Here is a 16,963-nt window from a genome sequence, read left to right on the forward strand (position 1 = left end):
CTGCCGCCGGAACCGCGGGGGCGGCTGCGGCCATGGTACCGCCGGGGTTCGTTCCGCAGCTCTCGGGCCTCGCACCGTTCGTCCGGGGAGACCAGGGTGTGTTCGTCCCCCGTTACCCCCGCGGTGGCGGCTGGCGCCAGTGCCCTACGCAAAGATGGACGCCCTTGAGTGGCCGTGCCCACTGCTGCCCTTCACAAAGATGGCGGCAGGGCGAGGGCGCGGCCCCTCTGCCGCCACGCCCCCAGGTCCGTTCCTCCTGCCCCACACAAAGATGGCAGCCGGCGAGGGCGTGCTGCGGAGCTGGCCAATGAACAGTCGCGTTGCTGGCGGTTGCCGTGGAAACAGCCAACGGCGAGTGGGGATGGACCCTGGCGGCGTGGCACCGCCCGGCGGGGCGGGGTGCTGGCAGGGGCGGTGGCCGCCACCGCCCCTCGGCGGGCCGTGGTGGGGAGCGGTGTAGGCGGACAGCGCGGAGCCAGGTGAGCGCGGGCCGCGGGTCCCTGCGCCGCCAGCCCCGCCCGCCTGGCTCCTGGGCACGCACCGGGCCCGTGAGCATCGCCATGCGTGTCCCGGTGGTGGGGCGTGCGCGTATCAGCCGTGGGTGCATGAACACACCGGGGCGTGGGTGCATCAGCCGTGGGTGCACGGACACGGCGGGGCGTGGGCGCATCACCCGCGGGGACAGAGACACGACGGGATATTGGTACCTGGGGGTGTGGGCGCATCACCCGTGAGCGCGGTCACGCCCCCGGACACGCTCCCCAGGTGGGGTATGCGCGCATCGCCCGTGGATGCGTGGCACGGGCAGGATGTCCGTGGGAATGTGTGATTCAACAGGGTCGTGCACCCCTCGGCCGCCGTGCCATTCGGGCTGTGCCGGGCGCGTTGTCCCTGCTTGCGGCGGGCGCGGTAGGTGCAGGCTCGGGGTGGTGGGAGCCCAGCGCTGCTGGGCAGGATGGAGTGCTCGTGGGGTGCTCTCCTCCGGGTGGAGTGTCACAGCCCGCGGTAACACCCTCTCCTCCGCCGGGCATGGCTGGGCAGGCTGCAGGGTGGGAGCCGGCGATGCGCTCCCGGTCCCTCCCATCAGCAGAGAGCACTGTTCAGTCGCTGCTCGCCTTAGCTGGGGCCATTTCCCTGGACACAAAGCCCTGGCAAGTTCCTGTTGTGCTCCTGAGTGCCGCGTCCTGCTGGTTCATGTGGTTCAGTACCCACCTCTTGGGTGATACGCAGCCGGCTGTAAACAGATAGACCCCGCTTAGGTGCTGGGAGCCCCTTTCCGTCGCTGGTACTGCCTGAGCTGCACCGGCACTGCTGGAGAGGCAGTGCTCAGCCCACCTGCGGGGCTGTCTCTGTTCTGGTCCCTTTCCTGGGTGCTGGGGAGAGCTGTGCTGTGTGGCAGGGCTCTGCGATATGTGCAGGGCTTCAGGGGCTGCTTCTTGTTTGCAGGCAGGTTTGCAAACCCTGTGTAGCCAAACAAAGCCCTGAAGCCCCAGGATCCTATCTCTGCTGTCCCTCTTAGGAGGAGTGTCCTCTCATCCTTGGGGATGAGCCGGATCTGTCCATTCTTGATGCCGAATCTGGAAACCCCACAAGCTCTCTGTTCCCTCTCCTGAAGAACTGCCGATGAACACAATCCAGGATGAGCACAATCCTCTCCAAAATGCTTGTTTCTGCCTGGGACTGCCCCAGCAAAGCTGAGAGTGGCCCTTGGCCTGAGCCTGCACAGTGCAGGACCTCTGGGGTTCTGCTGGAGTGCCATGATGGAGGCAGCCAGTTCTTGACACGCTTCTCTTCCTGCCATTCGCTCACATTTCACAGGGCTGTGACCCCCGTGGGCTCACATCTCCCTGAGCCCTGCAGTGGGGTGGGCAGCAACCCGAACCTAGCGGCTGGGGTTTCAGAGCCTAGGCAAGGCAGCCGTACTCCTGGGGTCACCTTCTCATCTGTGCTGTGCCCTAGCAGAGCTGTCCCCAGGGCAGATAGGCGCCTCTGTGCGAGCTGAGAGGATGCAAGGGCTCTGTGCAAGCCGAGCTGCTCTCCCTTCCCAGCAGCTCTCTGTGCCTCTCCCTGCCAGCTCGTGTCCTGCTGTGCTGGAGGCTGTTGCCATGACCCTCACCAAAGGCTCCTTCACCTACTCCAACGGAGAGGAGTACCGCGGCGAGTGGAAAGAAGGTGAGATGTGGCAGGAGAGAGCGGTGCCACCTGTGCTGGGGGACAAGCAAACCCCACATCTCTGCCTGGTTCCACACCGGGGCAGGTCCCGGCCCTGTCCAGTGCTGCCCATTTCTGCTCTCACCTAGGTCGCAGGCACGGCATCGGACAGCTGACGTTTGCTGATGGCACCGCTTACGTGGGGCACTTTGAGAACGGGCTCTTCCACGGCTGTGGTGTGCTCACCTTCTCCGATGGCTCCAGGTGGGCGCGGCGCTCCTGCGTGCACCTCCCTGGGCATTCCCACTTGCCGTGGGGAGCTGCCGCCTCAGGAGATCCTCCCACACAGGTACGAGGGGGAGTTTGTGCAGGGCAAGTTCAATGGCGTCGGAGTCTTCACCCGCTGTGACAACATGACCTTTGAGGGCGAGTTCAAAGGCGGGCGTGTGTATGGCTTCGGTGAGTGCTGGTGGTGTGGTGCAGGCATCTGCACGGGCCCTGCTCAGCACAGCCCCTTCCAGCACCATCTTCATCCCTCCTTCCCTGGCCCCATCCCCGGTGGATGCGGCTCCCTGCCTCTTCACTCCCAGCCCTTCCTCCGCTCCCCAGGTCTCCTGACCTTCCCTGATGGCTCCCACGGCGTGCCCCGCAACGAGGGCTTCTTTGAGAACAACAAGCTGCTGCGTCGGGAGAAGTGCACGGCCATCATCCAGAGGGCCCAGGGCGCCTCCAAGTCTGCCCACAGCCTGACAGTGTGATGGTGCCCCACATCCCCTCCCACCAGAGCAGGGATCCCCCTGCTTGGGCACTGGCTGGTCCTGATGGCCCTGGAGAAGGGATGTGGCACTGCTGGGTGCCTCCCTGCCCTTCGTCCCCTCCAAATGTCCTCCTGCCAAACCCCTGCAGCTGGAGGGGATGGGACCCTCTGCTCTCCACCCAAGTGCCCTGGGGCAGCCGTGGTGCCTTCTCTTTCTGGCTGTAGCCCTGGCACCTGCTGGAGCAGCAGAAGGACAGGGTGAAGGGGCTTGGCCACTCTTCCCTCCAGGAAGACTGTGGAGCACTACGGCTGCTAGCCAGCTGCAGAGGATGGAGCAGGGGGGTAGAGGCTGGTCCCTGACCCTACTGCCAGGGTGCCTTGGCTGGAAGCTGCTGACTGAACCGTGTGCCCCCAGAGGGGCAGCTCCTGGCTCACTTTGCTGCCCTGGTCCTGGAGGAAGGGTGGGCACCGCGGGCATACCGTGGCCTGCACCCTCAGCTTTGGTTGACTGGCCATCCCCCTGCATGCCAGGGTACAGTGACATTGTGTCCCCAGAGAACCCAGCCTGCTCTCAGGGCCAGCCAATGGGCTGTGTTCCCCTCATCCCTGTGCCAATCCACCCATCCACCCGCTGCCTTGGGGACACCAGCAGCAGCATCCCCACCAAGAGAGACTGGGGAATGCCCAGCCTGGTGCATGCTGGTGCAGGATGGTAGCAATGGTGAGCAAGGAGAAGGGTCAGCTGGAGCCTGGAATGAGGAACATGAGCAGGGCTGCGTGGGGTGCCAGGGCTGGAGCAGGAGGCCTGGGCAGGGTGTGAGGCGATAGAGGTATGGCGAAGGGGCAGGCAGGGGGTACACAGTTCCCCATTTTGCCCCCACATGCGTCCTTCATCTCCCCACTGCATGCTCACGTTCATCCCAGTGCGGTCTGGCTGGCTGTGGCACAGGGGTCCCGGCAGCCCTCACTGCCCAGTGCAGGGCTCCAGGGGCTGTGCCCTCCCTGCCAGTCTCTGCCTGCACCGGGTCCCGTGCCTTGCTGTGACCCTGCCTTGTGCTGCTGCCTGCACGGGCCTCAGCTGAGTAAAACATGTTGCCAAACACCCGTGCCATGTCTTTTTTGCTGGGAGCAGGGATGGCGCGGAGGCCTTGCACAGACAGGACTGCAGACACAGAGAGGAGATGGTAGGTTTATTCATGGCACAAGGATCTGCCTCTTCCCAGGTGAAAACAACAGCACCCTGAGGGCTGGCAGAGATGCGGGCTGGCCTGCGGTTGCCCTCCTCTACCCACTCTGCCCAACGCAGCCCAGTCCAACAGGAAAGAGTAACATAGGTGGCCCTCTTCTGGCCACCTCCCAGTGTCCCCAGAATGTCCCCAGTTCCCAGGTCCCTGACTCCTGTACCTTCCTGGTGCAGGAAGGGGCAGATGGAGAACACCTCACAACCAGCCATTGGCACTGAAGGTGCTCCTCAGCTCTTCAACCTGGGCGGGGCTCAGGGGGGCCAGGGGTGCACGGCAGGGACCTCCATAGTACCCAAACCACTCCATGGCCTTCTTCAGCCCCGGGATCCCAAACCGGCGGGTGACCTGTGAGAGGGAGGGCATGGAGGCTTCCTGGCTCCCACAGGCCAGCGTGATTTCTGGGCTCTGCTGTGCAGCCCCTGCTCCTTTGCTCACCATCACTCCTGTCCTCCCCATGTGGGGCTGCAAGGCTGGCAGGGCGTGAGGTGGCTGCAGCACCCTATGAAGTGCCCACTGTGGGGTGGGGGTGCAGAGCACATTCACACAGGACTCTACACTGGAGCTCTGTGGCATGTTGGGCTCTGCAGCAGGGACAGGCCATTCCACAGTGGGATCAGGGGGCCAGGAGGGAGCAGCTTTCCCACACACACACTGCTGCCTATAAATAGCCAGCAAGGCACTCACCGAGGGTCAGGTCAGGCAGTGCCCAGTGCCATTGGACAGGCTGTTCCTTAACATACCAGGGCTGGCACTTCCCATCTCACCTCAGCCCATCTTGGCTCACTGGTCAGGGTGCTGTGCTGTCCTGTCCCCCTGAACCACCCCTCCACCTGCTGCAGCCCCAAGGACTTCCATTCTTTGCCTCTGTCATGGCCTGGCACGCCCTCCCCTTGGCGTCCCAGGGGTTCTGCCTGCTCACCGCCGTGTTGGGCTCAATGAGGCGGTGCTGCAGGTCACGGGCCTCCTGCCATTGGCCCTTGCGGCACAGGTGGTCCAGCTGACATAATGGGTCACCCAGAACATTGGCGAGGGCACACACACCTCCAGAGGCACCTAGAGACACCAGGACGCATTGGCAGCCAGCTCAGCAAGCTGTACCTAGCTAACACCTCCCCATCTCTCATCCACCTCTCCCTGCTGTCCCCAGACAGTGCCCCAGCAAGGATGGGCAGCTGCACTTACCCACAGCATAGCTCGCCAGCAGGAAGCTGGCTGATCCTGCCAGCACCTGGAAATCCTCCCGCCTTGTCTTGTGGATCATCAGCCCCATGCGGGTGATCTGGGGAGAGACATGCTATGCCCTAGAGTAGGCATCACCCAGTCCCCGTTGCTGCAGGGGGCCTGCTGGCAGCCCTGGGGTGCAGGGAAGGGCTGCAAGTCCCAGTTCCCCCTTGCCAGCTTAGGTCCAGGTTTGGTGTTACACAGCCTGGGAAAGTCCTGCCCCACTCACGTCCCCACCGCTGTCCTTGATCCCAATGATGTTTGGGTGCTGAGCCAAGGTGATGACAGCCTCCATGGGCAGGTCCAGGCCAGTGTTGGCAGGGACGCTGTACAGCACCACAGGGATGGGGGATGCGTCGCCAACCTGCAGGCAGCCAGGCAGATTTCAGTAGCTGGAGTGGGTTGGGAACACATATGGACTTGCATATCCTGCTGCCCCAGCTGGGGTTGCTGTCAGGCACTGGACATGGCTCACCTCTGTGTAGTGATGGACCAGTGCAGCAGTGGTCATGGCCCCCCGGTAATAGCAGGGTGTCACAACCAGCGCCACGTCAGCCCCTGCCTCTGCCATGCTGACTGTCAGCTCAATGGTGGCCTGGGTGGCTGGGGAGGAAGCAGAGGGGTGAGGGGTGCTCCAGGGCGGGGACACATGGCCCCTGCACTGCCCCCCAGGCTGCCCACATGGTCACTCACATTCGCAGCCCGAGCCAGCCAGCAGCAAGCGGTCCCTGGGCAGAGCCCGTCGCACGCAGCTCACCACCTCCACCCTCTCACGGGATGCCAGGTATGGATACTCCCCGTTGGAACCCAGCGCCACCAGCCCTGGAACACAAATGTGGGGAGGGCAGAGCTCAGGCACAGGAGAAGGTACCCCCCATTGCTCTCACTCCCTTCTTTGCTGCTGGCACCCAGGCAGAGCTGCACAACCCACAGTGTGCCCGCTCCTGCCTATGTCCTTGCAGTCCCAGCCTCCTGGTCAGAAGAGAGGAGACTCTGGGGAACATTCTCATGAGGCTGCAGCCTCTTCTGCAGCTCCTCTCCTATCATCTATCCACTCTTGGCAATCAACAGATCGATATCCCCTTAATTTTTGAGTGTGCATGGGACTGCAGTGCATAGGTTAAAGCCTGCAGCTATGTGTGGAGCATGTGTGCAAGCCTGCACACGTGTGGAGTGTGTGTGCAAGCACGTGCTGGTGTGCAGTGTGGCTGTGCAAGGACACACACGTGTGCCTGGGCACGTGCCACACAAAGGGCCCCAGGTGGGTGACCCGAGGGGTTGCCAGCCCTGGAGCAAGGTTCAGCTGGAGGCTGAGCACCCTTGGGAAACTGGCAGGCTGCCAGCGTGGCTGGCAGGGATCTGACGGGAGCCTGCACGGGGAAGGACAGTGGGCAGCCCTTACCTCGGAAAGGGATGCTGGCATAGCGGCGCAGGTTCCCCTCCAGCTGGGCATAGTCCACCTCCTGTGTGGGCGAGAAAGGGGTGGTGAGGGGTGGGAAGATACCCCCAAGATTGAGTGAGGGCTCTGACCCCTGGGGGGTGCTGAGCCCCCGGCACTGCCTGGGGGCTGCCCAGTGCAGAGCTGCCAGGGCAGGCCGGAGGGAGGAGGTGAGGCGGGTGCTGAGTGCCATTGCGGCCGGGTGCTGCCGCTGCCTGTGCTGCTTGCCTCGCCAGGGGGCTGTTAATGTTTGACAGGGCACGTGAGGGACCCACAACACTGCTGGGCAGATTACATGGGGGGTGGTACCAGATGAGCTCAGGATGTTCTTGCCCCTTCAGGAGCTGGCTGTAAGAAGCTCAGCCGCCGCTCCAGGTGAGCTTTGGCCACCGTGGCCATGCTTTCCCTTCTGCTTGCCAACCCTGGCAGCCATCCCTCTGCCCTGTGCAGGGCTGGGCTGCAAGGCCAGGGAGGGACCAGGCATTGCAAGCAGTCCCAGGGCTTTGGTCAGGGATCACCTGATCCCGCCCTCAGTGTAGGGTCTCCTGTGAATGGGTGAGTGTGAGCATTTCCATATAGGGAGCAGTGAGCACTGCTCTCAGCATGTGTGCAAAGGGGCCACGTGTCCCCTGGGGATGGCTGCAGCAGGAAAGGCAGAAGGACAAGAAGCCATCCAACCCCACAGAGTGGCTGTCCAGCATGGGTACAGCTGCTGCTCTCTGGCACAGCCCCAGCCTCCAGCACAACACGGACTGGGATTGAGCTGTCCTCTATGCATTTTTCCTCCCTGAGCTTGCCCAGGTGCAATTTGAAGGACTGTGAGCAATCAGGGTGTCCTGCAGTGAGGAGTCCTGTCCTTGAACCACTCGGTGTTACCAACACTTGAGTCCTTGTGATGGGACCCAGGGCTCATCATGCTGCCAGATAACCCTGCTCCCAGAATAACCCAGCTTCCCCAGGCCCATCAACCCTGGTGCAGGCTGCCCAGCCTCAAAGCCACCTGAAGCCAAATGCTGCTCTTTGCTGGCTTTTATTGACACAGAAAAGTCTTGTCTGGATCCTGCTCCTTGGAGCTGAGCCCAGCCCCTGGTCCCTGCCTGGTGCCATCATGCAGGGACCTCCATCTCCCCCTGCGGCTGCTCCTTGGTCTCCAGAGCCTGGCGTGTGTCCACCTGCCACTGCTGCACCAGGTCTGTCGGGGTCTTGCCAGCCTGTAAGAGTGGGCAGAGAGAGGCTGGGCACAGGGTGGTGCAACATGGTGGGGCAGCAGATGGCCTTGGTGCTGGCCCCACACACTCACCTCATTCTTGGCCATCATGTCAGCCCCGTGCAGGATCAGCGTTTTGATGATCTTGTAGCGACTAAGCCGTGTGGCATCATGCAATGCTGTGTCACCTTCCTGTGAGAGACACAGCTTCACCGGAGATTGTGGTCCAGGGACAAGGACCTGTCCCCACCACTGCTCCCCAGCACACCAGCATCCACACAGACAAAGGGGACTGTTCCTGTCCCAGACCTAGCTGTCGCTGCAACCACCCTGGGGCAGGGATGGGTGTGCGTCCAGATGTGCCCCACTGTGGGTGGTGGAAGCCCTCGGAGGGGTCAGTGAAGGGAGAGGGATCAGTGTTGCCCCCCAGTGATGCCTGCATGGCTGCAGCACTCACCCTGTCTGGGGCATTGATATCCACGCCACAGTGAATGAGATGCTCCACAATGTCAAGGTGTCCGGTTCGGGTGGCCACATGCAGGGGTGTGCTGAGCAGCTTGAGGGGGGATGAGATGGACATCAGGGGGGATCAGCACCCACATCTGCTAACCCAGAGGGGCAGCTCTGGTACTCTAGGATATGCCTCTGGCACAACCCTGTGTCCTGCTCTGCCCTGCTCACCTTGTCCTTCACATTGAGGTCTGCCCCACGGTCCTGCAGCAGCTTGACAGCATCCAGGTGCCCACCCCGGCAGGCCCAGTGCACGGCAGTGCAGTCCAGCTGGTCATACAGTGCTGTGTCATGGTGGGGGACACCCCTACCCTGTGTCTGTCCCCTGCCCCATCAGCTTGAGCTGAACTGGCAGAGCCCTGCCTGCAGCCACCTCCATGATGAGGACAGCACTGCCCCACTGCAAGGTCCCCAGTCCCGCTGTAGTTCTGGCTGCAACAAACCCAGATGCTCAGACCAGCATGCAGCTGGAAGCAGGATTCAGCCTCACCCGGTCCCTGAAGTCAACAGTGGCCCCACTGTCCAGCAGCTTCTGCAGGATTTCCACGTGTCCCTCCAGCGAGGAGCGGTGCAGGGCTGTGCGGTGGAACTGGGGGACAGGGTGGCACATTGGTGGATGGATTCATCCTCCCCTGCCCTGTCTGATTGTACGTCCAGCCCCGTCCCAAGGGTCCCAGCCCTCACCCACAGGCATGGTGGGACGTGGCTGCAGGACGTGGTGGCATGGCACAGGCAGGGGGCAACCAGTGGCTGCCAGGAAGGCTACCTCATCACATGTGTCGGGAGAGCCACCGTCTGCCAGAAACTTCTCAATGACGTGCATCTTGCCCTGGACAGCGGCTCGCAGGAAGGTCTCTGGCTCCACAGGACCCTCCTGGCAATGGGACAGGCTCAGGGCTGGGGCAGCACAGTGGCACAGGAGAGGGGACAACGTGGGGGCCCCCCTGCCCTGCTTCCCCAGGGTGGTCTCTGAGTGGCAGGATGACCTGGGGGCCGGCCTGTGGGTGGTCCAGCCCCTATCCTAACCACTCCCCTCCCACATCCTGGGACACCCTGACGTACAATCTCCAGGGGCTCAGGTGGTGGAGTGGGCTCGGGGGTGGCCGCCCGCTCTGCCCGGCGCTGTCGGCGCTGCTTGCGGAGCTCGATGAGTCGTTGGATGCTCCCCACATCGATGATTTCCCGCCTCAGATCCACTGAACTCCTCCGCACCTTCTCCTGGCCCTGGTGAGCACACACAGTGCCTCATTTGACTTGTCAGTCACCAGCCACCCCTGGCCACCCTGCACCTCAACCCACTCACCTTGATGGCCTCAAGGCCCCAGTTCTTGGGGCCACAGCGTTTCTCCTCCTCCAGCTCAGGCGTGCTCATCCGCTCCACGGCCAGCGGCTCCCATGCGCCATCTCCTTTGAGTTTCTGCACAGGCACAGTGGGTGCTGCATGGTCTTGTCTGGGCACAAAGCAGCCCCACTACCTCCATCCTCAGCCTGCCAGGGAAGGTGGCTTTGGGCACGGCTCCACTCGCCACGGAGGTCTGCGGGGCGCTTGGCAGCCCTTGGGCTTGCGCTTGCCTGCCCACCCTGCTTGGTAAGCTGGGCACCTGCGGGCTGCTCAGTTCTGCCCCATGAGCTAGAGCTGCCGGGTAGGGAACTTCATCCCCCTGAGAGCCCTTGGATACCTTCATATATCCCCCAGTATGGCAAGGTCGGTGCCAGCCTCCTCACGTCCCTAAGGATGGACAGAGTACAATGGGGGTTCCTACTACAGCCCAGGAAGGTTCCTCTGCCCTATGGACCCACCTCCTCCTTCTCCTGCTCTGCCAGCTTCTGCTCAATGAGCTCCTTGGCCCGTTCCACATCCAGCTCCATGTCTGCATGCAGTGCACAGTCCGGTGCAGGATGTGTCCTCTTCTTGCTGCCACAAGCAGGGAGTTCCCAGTCCTGGCTCCTGGTGCTGCCGGCAGCTTCACTGCCCGTGGGGCTTTATGCTGCTGGCCCCTCTGTCCCACAGCCCAAGGGCATCAACAGCTGTGGCCGCTCCACATGACTGGGGCAGCTTTGCCATGAGCTCACCCTCCTGCTTTCTGGTGGCTGTGACTCACCTCTCCAGCCCCACACTCTCTTAAAGAGACCCCCCCACACGCCGCATTGACCAGGACACCTGTACTTGTTATGGGGAGCTGCCGAGTGCAGAACCTGTGACAGCCAGTCAAAAGAGGGTCAGCAGAGCAAGGACATGATCCAGGGTCATCCCATAGGCATGGAACCTATGCCTGCGCCACCCACCCTGGGCACGCAAAATGCTCCCACGGCTCCCATCATCCTATCAGATGTTGCAGGAGTTACCAACATTGCCTGAGGCTCCCTGGCACTCTGGGCAATGGCGTGTGGGGCGGGGGCTGCCCACCCCAAAGGGAGGCAGTGGGTCCTCTCAGCTAGCAGCAGACAGCATGGGATGCCAGGAGTCGTGGCCCCTCTGTGCTGCTTTAGAGGATGACCTCAGGTGTGGAACATTCCGAGCAGCCCAGCCAGGGTCCCTGAGGCTGCCTGGCCTGCCCCATAGCACATGGCAGCCTGGCAGCAGGAGACTGGCCTCACGTGGGGCTAACAGCAGAGCCGGCAGCTATTCCTGGCAGCAGAAACATTGTTCAACCCTCCTGAGCACTCCCCCCCTTGGGAGATGAGGCCAACACTGCCTTGTGCTGGGACAGTTAATGCGCTGGGCACCGTCCACCAGCACAGGACCCGGGGGAGGGACGGACAGCTACACGTCACTGTTACCCTCCTGGGCAGCTGCCAGGGCCACCCTTGGGTGCCCTGTCCCATGGGTGTGACAGCCTCCCACAGCAGAAAGACACAATTTTACCATTTTCACCAGGGCAGGCCATGGCAGCCATGAAGGCAGTCTTGGGACTGTTCCCCTCCACAGACTGTCCCATACAGCTCAAGGGCAGACACGAGCTTAAACCTCCAGAGGGGAAGCACCAGGAAAGGGATGTGGTGACCCCACACTGAGAAGCAGCTGGGATGACAATGGGACAATGCTGGAGAAGGGTCCCAGCAGGCAAACAGCCAGAGTTAGCAGGAGAGGGTCAGGGTGGCACTAAGGAACACAGCTGGGGTGTCCAGGCTACCCTTGACCACCCTGTGCCCATTCCGACATGGGAGCAGAAACAGGACAGACACAGGGACCTCCCGTGGCTATGGGTTACAGCCCCCTCCAGCCTGTCCCCAAGGCCAGAGGAAGGATGAAAAGGCTTTATTGATAAATACAGACTATGTACAGAGGGGAGACATCTCCACCCAGCCCAGCACCCCACGGGTCTCCTGGCCAGGGGGAAGGCAAAGCCCAGTGGGTCACAGCCTCCCCCTGCCGGCACAGCCTGGCAGAGGAGCCCCAGCCCCGGAGACATTTGGTCTCGAACCTCCTTCAGCAAACACGGCGCCTGCCCGTGTCCCCAGCCAAGGGGAGCCACCGTGGTGGCACAGCCCCATGCAGACCTCCCTGGGGGAGTCACCTGTGTGGAGGACAGCCTCAGGGGGAAGCAGGAACAGCTCCGGATGGGCCGGAACTCAGCACAGGGAACCCCCAGAGGTGCCACTGTCCCCCAGCCCCCTGCCCTCTCCCCTCAACGAGTAGGGGTTGCTCAGTTCCTGGGTGGAAGGGGCTGGTTGACAATCACTTGCACAACAAAATCCTTCTGGATCTTGGTGTCCTGCAGTCGTGTGCGGTCAGTGAGCAGCTTGCCTGAGAAGAACCACCGCTGCCAGGCCAGGTCAATGCCCTCCTGCGCCTGCAGCTGCTTCTTCAGCTGCCCAATGGTGTCGCTCATACTGGCGCTGAGCCGCAGGTCCTTGCCGGTGGAGAGGCGCACCTTGAGGGTGAACTCCCGCCGGGTGTTGGGCAGAGGTTCAGCCGGTTCCACCGCCTCCTCCTCGCTCCGCTCCAGGATCAGGTTGACGGGGGGCGCGAGGCAGTAGACGGGCAGCTGGTACCGGTTGCCCAGCTCATCATAGCACTCCGTCAGGGACCCTGGGGACAGCAGGATAAGATGCTAAGATGTTCCCAAATGGGGACAGGGCCACCCCAAGCAGCGTGGCACAGCCTGCCTTACTCCCCTTGGCTGTGCTGAGCTCTGGATGGCAGGTGGAACTCCAGCCTGGGACCCCAGATATGGGGTACTCAGCACACACCCCACCCAAACCCCCAGTGCTGACCCTCACCATGGGGCAGGGTGATGCTGGCTCCATCGAGGATGGCCTGGGCCAGGCTGTGGTCATTGGCTTCTACAGCATAGGCAGCTGCCTTCAGGGCATCCCAGATCTCCTTGCGACCTTCAAAGGCGGGTGCCGTGTCCCAAAACTCGTCCCGCTTGCTGCGCAGCTGTCCGTCTGTCATGGGGTAGTCACTCTTCCACTTGGGACACTCCTTCTTCAGGGGCTCATTGCGGCCTGCAGAGGGCAGGATACTCAGCCAAAGGACAGGGTTTCCCCTTGGGTCCTGAGCCCCCCACCTCCCCATACCCACAGGTTCTTCCTGGGGACCCCCTGCACCCCAGCAAGAGTCTGAGGGATCACCCTGTCCAGTGAAGAACGGCCCTCAATGTTGCCAGGTGTAATTGGGCTAAAGCTAGCCCAGCCCAAGATCCCACTGGCCCCACAGCAGTTGCTGTCCCAAGTGACAATCTTTGCCCTCAGCGGGGACAAGGGCTCTTGCTTCCTTGTTTGGGGGACCAGTTGCTGCCCCGTAGGCTGGCCACAGGGCCTCAGGGCCCTTTGATGCAGAGCAGTATTTATAGCTTGGGGAATTAGCCAGGAAATAAGCTGGTGAGTGGGAACAAGAAGGAGATTACAAAGGCTGAGCTGCAGCAAAGGGGGGTCAGGACCTCACCGTCCCCTCTGCCCACCCCGGGGGTGACAGGGACCAGCTGCAGGCAAGATAGCAGGCACACAGTGTCCCGGGCATCAGAGGGACAGAGGGCATCGCTGCCAGACTGCAGCTGCCCCAGCAACAGGCTGAACTGGGCTGGCTCTCCCCAAAACAGCCCCTAGCCGCATCCCCATGGACCCTCAGCAGGCAGCATTGCCCAGGGATCTGAGCCACCCCAATGTGAGTCCCAGATCACTGTGCCCTCACTACACTGGGCTGTGGATCTGTGGGAACAGCCCTGTCCCATCGGCCCCACAGCCAGGCCGGACACGTGGGGCAGGAAGGAGTGTCACTCCCAGCTGAGCTGGGGACAATGAATAACAACAGCTCCTTCCTGTCACCCCTCTCCCTGAGCTGGCCAGGCAGCACCCCTCCTGTGGGGACAGGATGAGGGGAAAGTGAGGCTCCAGCTGGGCAGGAAGATGCCTGTGCCCACACAGCGATCTGCCAGGCAAGGTGATGCCACACACCCCAGCCACTGGAGACAGCCACCACTGCCAGCTGTGTGCTGAGCCAAGTTCCCCAGGCAGCTGCTCCTGGGCAAGCGTGTGGTGACACAAGGCACTACGTGACCCTCTCAGTAGTACCAGCCTTGCCCCACCCCACCCAAGACCACTGCAGCCAGCATAGCAAGCATCTGCTTCCCAGCAAGCACCCACCCCAAGGGGTCCCCAAGGGACACGGGTGCTCGGCTACCCCAGGGCTGGGCACCAAGCATCCCTGGCTGGCAGCATCCTGCCCACATCCCTGGAGGAGCAAGGGCAGGCGGCTGCAGCCAGTGCTGCGGATTCAGCAGTCACGGTGCTGGGCCAGAGGGATTTGCAGCACCATAGGACACAGCAAGGTCAGAGGCAACACCTGCCCCAGGAGGGCAGTGGAGACGTGTCCACAGCCAGCCTGAAGGACATGTCTGGGATCATGTCCCTACACTGCTGTGGCCACCAGGTTGGGGCACATGTCCTCAAAGCCAGGATTCCTGGCCAGCACTCCCAGTCAGCAGCATTCTCCCAGCTCTGCTTGCAACAAAGGGAAGAGGCTGGCCCAGGAGAGGCAGCAGGATTGGGGCTGTGGGGGTCGGCTGTGGCAGGGAGCAGGAACAGACTGTGACTGCCTCGTGTGTACAGGCATGCCCAGCAGCCTTGCCCAGGTAGGCAGGGGCTTAAGCTTCGTCTATTTATTGCTACCGCCCAGCCAGGCCTGCACCTTCTAATCACCTCCTGCTGCTCTATTCCTGGCCCCTTGTGCAACCCTCCACGGCAGCACCACCAGACAGGTCCATCCGCTCGCTGTGCCTGGACTCGAGGCAACAGGATCTGGCTAGCAGCCTGCTGCCTCCTGCCCTGTGCCTGCAGCACCTTGCCCGTGGCTCAGCCCCCCGCGGTGCCCTGGTGAGGGACCCCCAGGCAGGAGGATGTCACCCGAAGGCTTCCCTGCCCTGGGCTTGCTCCCTGCCAGCAGGAGCCTTAGGCAGCCCCAGCTGACAGGTCCTGGAGGCCCTAGAGAAGGTGTCAGCCAGATGGCACACACCACTGCTTCCAGCAGTGCTGGCTGGTCCACTCCCGAGCCAGGCAGGGTTGGGATGTTGTGTACCATGGGCATCCCCAGCTCCTGCTGCGGTAAGCTGGCCACACCAGGGACAATGCCGTCACCTGCTGCTGGGAGGCCTTGCAGGACCCCTCCACAGGGGGTTACAACAAGCCCCAGCCAGGGCAGGAGCTGGCCAGGCAGATGGGCTGCTTAGCAGGGCCCCCGTGGCAGCAGAGGGGAGCAAGCAGAGTCCCCCTCCCCGCTGATGGTAGGTCCTCGTGTACTGGGACCTGCTGACCCAGGGCAGTGTCCACATACTGCTGGTGAGGGCAGCTGTAGCCTTGCTTCATCCTCCATCACTTGCTGAGCAGCTCCCAAGGGCTGGTGGCACCATGCAAGCAAAGGCAGGAAGCAGCCAGGGCACCTGGCACAAGGGACAGCCCTGCTCTCCCAGGAAGGGACATACTGCAGGAAAGCAGCAGCATACCAGGAAGGACCATGACCCATTCCAAGAGAGCAAGTGGGGATGGAAACACGGGCTTTGCAGCCAGCTGTTGCGAGGCACGGGAGGGGATCACACAGATCCAGATGTTAGGATCTGACCCCACCCCCAATCACAGCAGCCTGAGGTACAAGGCAAAGGCCTCAGAGCTCACCAAGCTAAGGGAACAGTCAGCCAGAGACCCCAGGCCTCACTGATACCCACAAGAAGGCACTCCTGGGGGGCAAAGTGTGTCGGGGTGGGGAAGGCTATCACCCCAGTCCATGGCAGCAGGGCATCCCCGGGGCAGGCTGGCACACCCGGAGCCCCGCGCGGCGGGGGCGGCTGCCCACGGCACAGGCACGGGCACAGCCTGGCCCGGCAGCCACGGCACCCTGCATGCGCTGCCGGAGCGGCGGGCACCGTCCCACGGAAAACGCCCTCCCCTCCCTCATCGCAGCTGCAGGCGAGGGCAGGGGCGTCCCGTCCCGAGCACACGCTTCCTGCCCCTCCTCTCCCACCGCCCACTACCGCTCTGCCATAAACACGGTAATTACCGGCTGCGACGGCACCGACCGGGGAGGCGGCAAGGGAAAGGCGTGATTCATCCTACCAGCCCACGGCTTCTCCGCCGAGAGTCCACCGTACCCATCCCCGCGGCCTCCGGGACCCTCCGGCACGGCATCACGGGGAAGCGCCTCAGGGCACCCGGGTGTTCGGCTGCCGGTAACTCCGGGGGTCCGCGGGGCTGCACCAGCCCCGCCGCTCTCCGGACGGGCGCAGCCGCTCCCTGCCCTACCCGCACCTCCCGAAGCCCCGCGCCCGCCGGCAGCATCCGGGTGTAGGGGACAGCACCGACCCCGAGCAGGCAGCACCCTGCCGTTCGCGGGACGAGCCGCGCCGGGGGACGCTGCCCAGACCGGGAGCATCCGGCACCGCGCAGTCCTCCCCGGACAGCACTTCCCGGGAGGAGCCGGGAACCGGCAGGGCTCGGCTGGGCGCGTTGCGCACCCCAGCCCCGACCCCACAAAGCCTCCGGGGCGCCGGGACGAGAGCTGCGGTTCCCGTCCGCTCCCGGGGCCGCGCACCGAACCGGGATCTCCGCGGTCCGGGAACCCCGAGGGCACCGAGCGGCTCCCGGGGTTGTGCGAGGGGAGGCCGTCCCGTGGCGGACTGCGCCCCTCCGGTGCCCACGTTCCTCCCGCGCCACCCCCAGGGCGACACCGGACGCCCCCCCCCCGCCCCGGTGCCCGCGATCGCGGGGCTGCCCAGCCGTGGGGGACGATCCCCGCTCACCTGCTCTCTTGCGGGTGCTGCCGCCGGCGGCGGGCCGCTCCCGGCGCTGCCGCCCCACGCAGCCGCCCATGGCGGGGCCGACCGGCGGCGCTCGGCATCGGGGCCGCGCCGGCTCCGCGCTGCGCCCGCCCGTGCGCGCGGGGCCCGGTGAGCGCGCGGGGCCGCCCCGCCCCCCCGGGCGCACGTGACCGCCGGCACCGC

The 16,963-nt window shown here is 63.5% G+C and overlaps 4 protein-coding genes across 6 annotated transcripts; 1 reads left to right on the plus strand and 3 right to left on the minus strand.

The window, feature by feature from the left end:
- The first annotated feature begins 405 nt into the window (after positions 1 to 405).
- Positions 406 to 4,008, plus strand: MORN4 (MORN repeat containing 4). Of its 2 annotated transcripts, none has more exons than XM_040071249.1 (5): positions 406 to 479; positions 2,075 to 2,172; positions 2,301 to 2,415; positions 2,501 to 2,610; positions 2,761 to 4,008. In XM_040071249.1, exons 2-5 carry the CDS (start codon positions 2,106 to 2,108, stop codon positions 2,907 to 2,909), a joined length of 441 nt encoding a protein of 146 aa, XP_039927183.1. In that variant the 5' UTR covers positions 406 to 479; positions 2,075 to 2,105; the 3' UTR covers positions 2,910 to 4,008. The 2 variants fall into 2 exon arrangements, with proteins under 2 accessions (XP_039927183.1, XP_039927184.1); XM_040071250.2 differs by having other exon boundaries at positions 430 to 479; positions 2,052 to 2,172.
- Positions 4,009 to 4,102: 94 nt separating this feature from the next.
- HOGA1 (4-hydroxy-2-oxoglutarate aldolase 1) lies at positions 4,103 to 7,019 on the minus strand. The gene is made up of 7 exons (XM_040071635.2): positions 6,776 to 7,019; positions 6,067 to 6,195; positions 5,849 to 5,976; positions 5,603 to 5,737; positions 5,335 to 5,431; positions 5,072 to 5,205; positions 4,103 to 4,497 (listed from the first exon to the last, which is right to left on the minus strand). Exons 1-7 carry the CDS (start codon positions 7,002 to 7,004, stop codon positions 4,348 to 4,350), a joined length of 1,002 nt encoding a protein of 333 aa, XP_039927569.1. The 5' UTR covers positions 7,005 to 7,019; the 3' UTR covers positions 4,103 to 4,347.
- An 806-nt stretch (positions 7,020 to 7,825) lies between these two features.
- On the minus strand, positions 7,826 to 10,652 carry ANKRD2 (ankyrin repeat domain 2). 2 transcript variants are annotated; one of them, XM_040071447.1, is made up of 9 exons: positions 10,329 to 10,652; positions 9,832 to 9,945; positions 9,591 to 9,752; positions 9,295 to 9,402; positions 9,019 to 9,117; positions 8,700 to 8,798; positions 8,476 to 8,574; positions 8,112 to 8,210; positions 7,826 to 8,022 (listed from the first exon to the last, which is right to left on the minus strand). In XM_040071447.1, the coding sequence occupies exons 1-9, from the start codon at positions 10,395 to 10,397 to the stop codon at positions 7,918 to 7,920; spliced, it is 954 nt and encodes a 317-aa protein (XP_039927381.1). In that variant the 5' UTR covers positions 10,398 to 10,652; the 3' UTR covers positions 7,826 to 7,917. The 2 variants fall into 2 exon arrangements, with proteins under 2 accessions (XP_039927381.1, XP_039927382.1); XM_040071448.1 differs by lacking the exon at positions 8,700 to 8,798.
- Positions 10,653 to 11,730: 1,078 nt separating this feature from the next.
- Positions 11,731 to 16,838, minus strand: UBTD1 (ubiquitin domain containing 1). The gene is made up of 3 exons (XM_040071617.1): positions 16,763 to 16,838; positions 12,753 to 12,980; positions 11,731 to 12,561 (listed from the first exon to the last, which is right to left on the minus strand). The coding sequence occupies exons 1-3, from the start codon at positions 16,830 to 16,832 to the stop codon at positions 12,176 to 12,178; spliced, it is 684 nt and encodes a 227-aa protein (XP_039927551.1). The 5' UTR covers positions 16,833 to 16,838; the 3' UTR covers positions 11,731 to 12,175.
- Between the last annotated feature and the right edge of the window lie 125 nt (positions 16,839 to 16,963).

This window comes from Hirundo rustica, chromosome 8, assembly GCF_015227805.2.
Source record: "Hirundo rustica isolate bHirRus1 chromosome 8, bHirRus1.pri.v3, whole genome shotgun sequence".
Taxonomy (NCBI): Eukaryota; Metazoa; Chordata; class Aves; order Passeriformes; family Hirundinidae; genus Hirundo; species Hirundo rustica.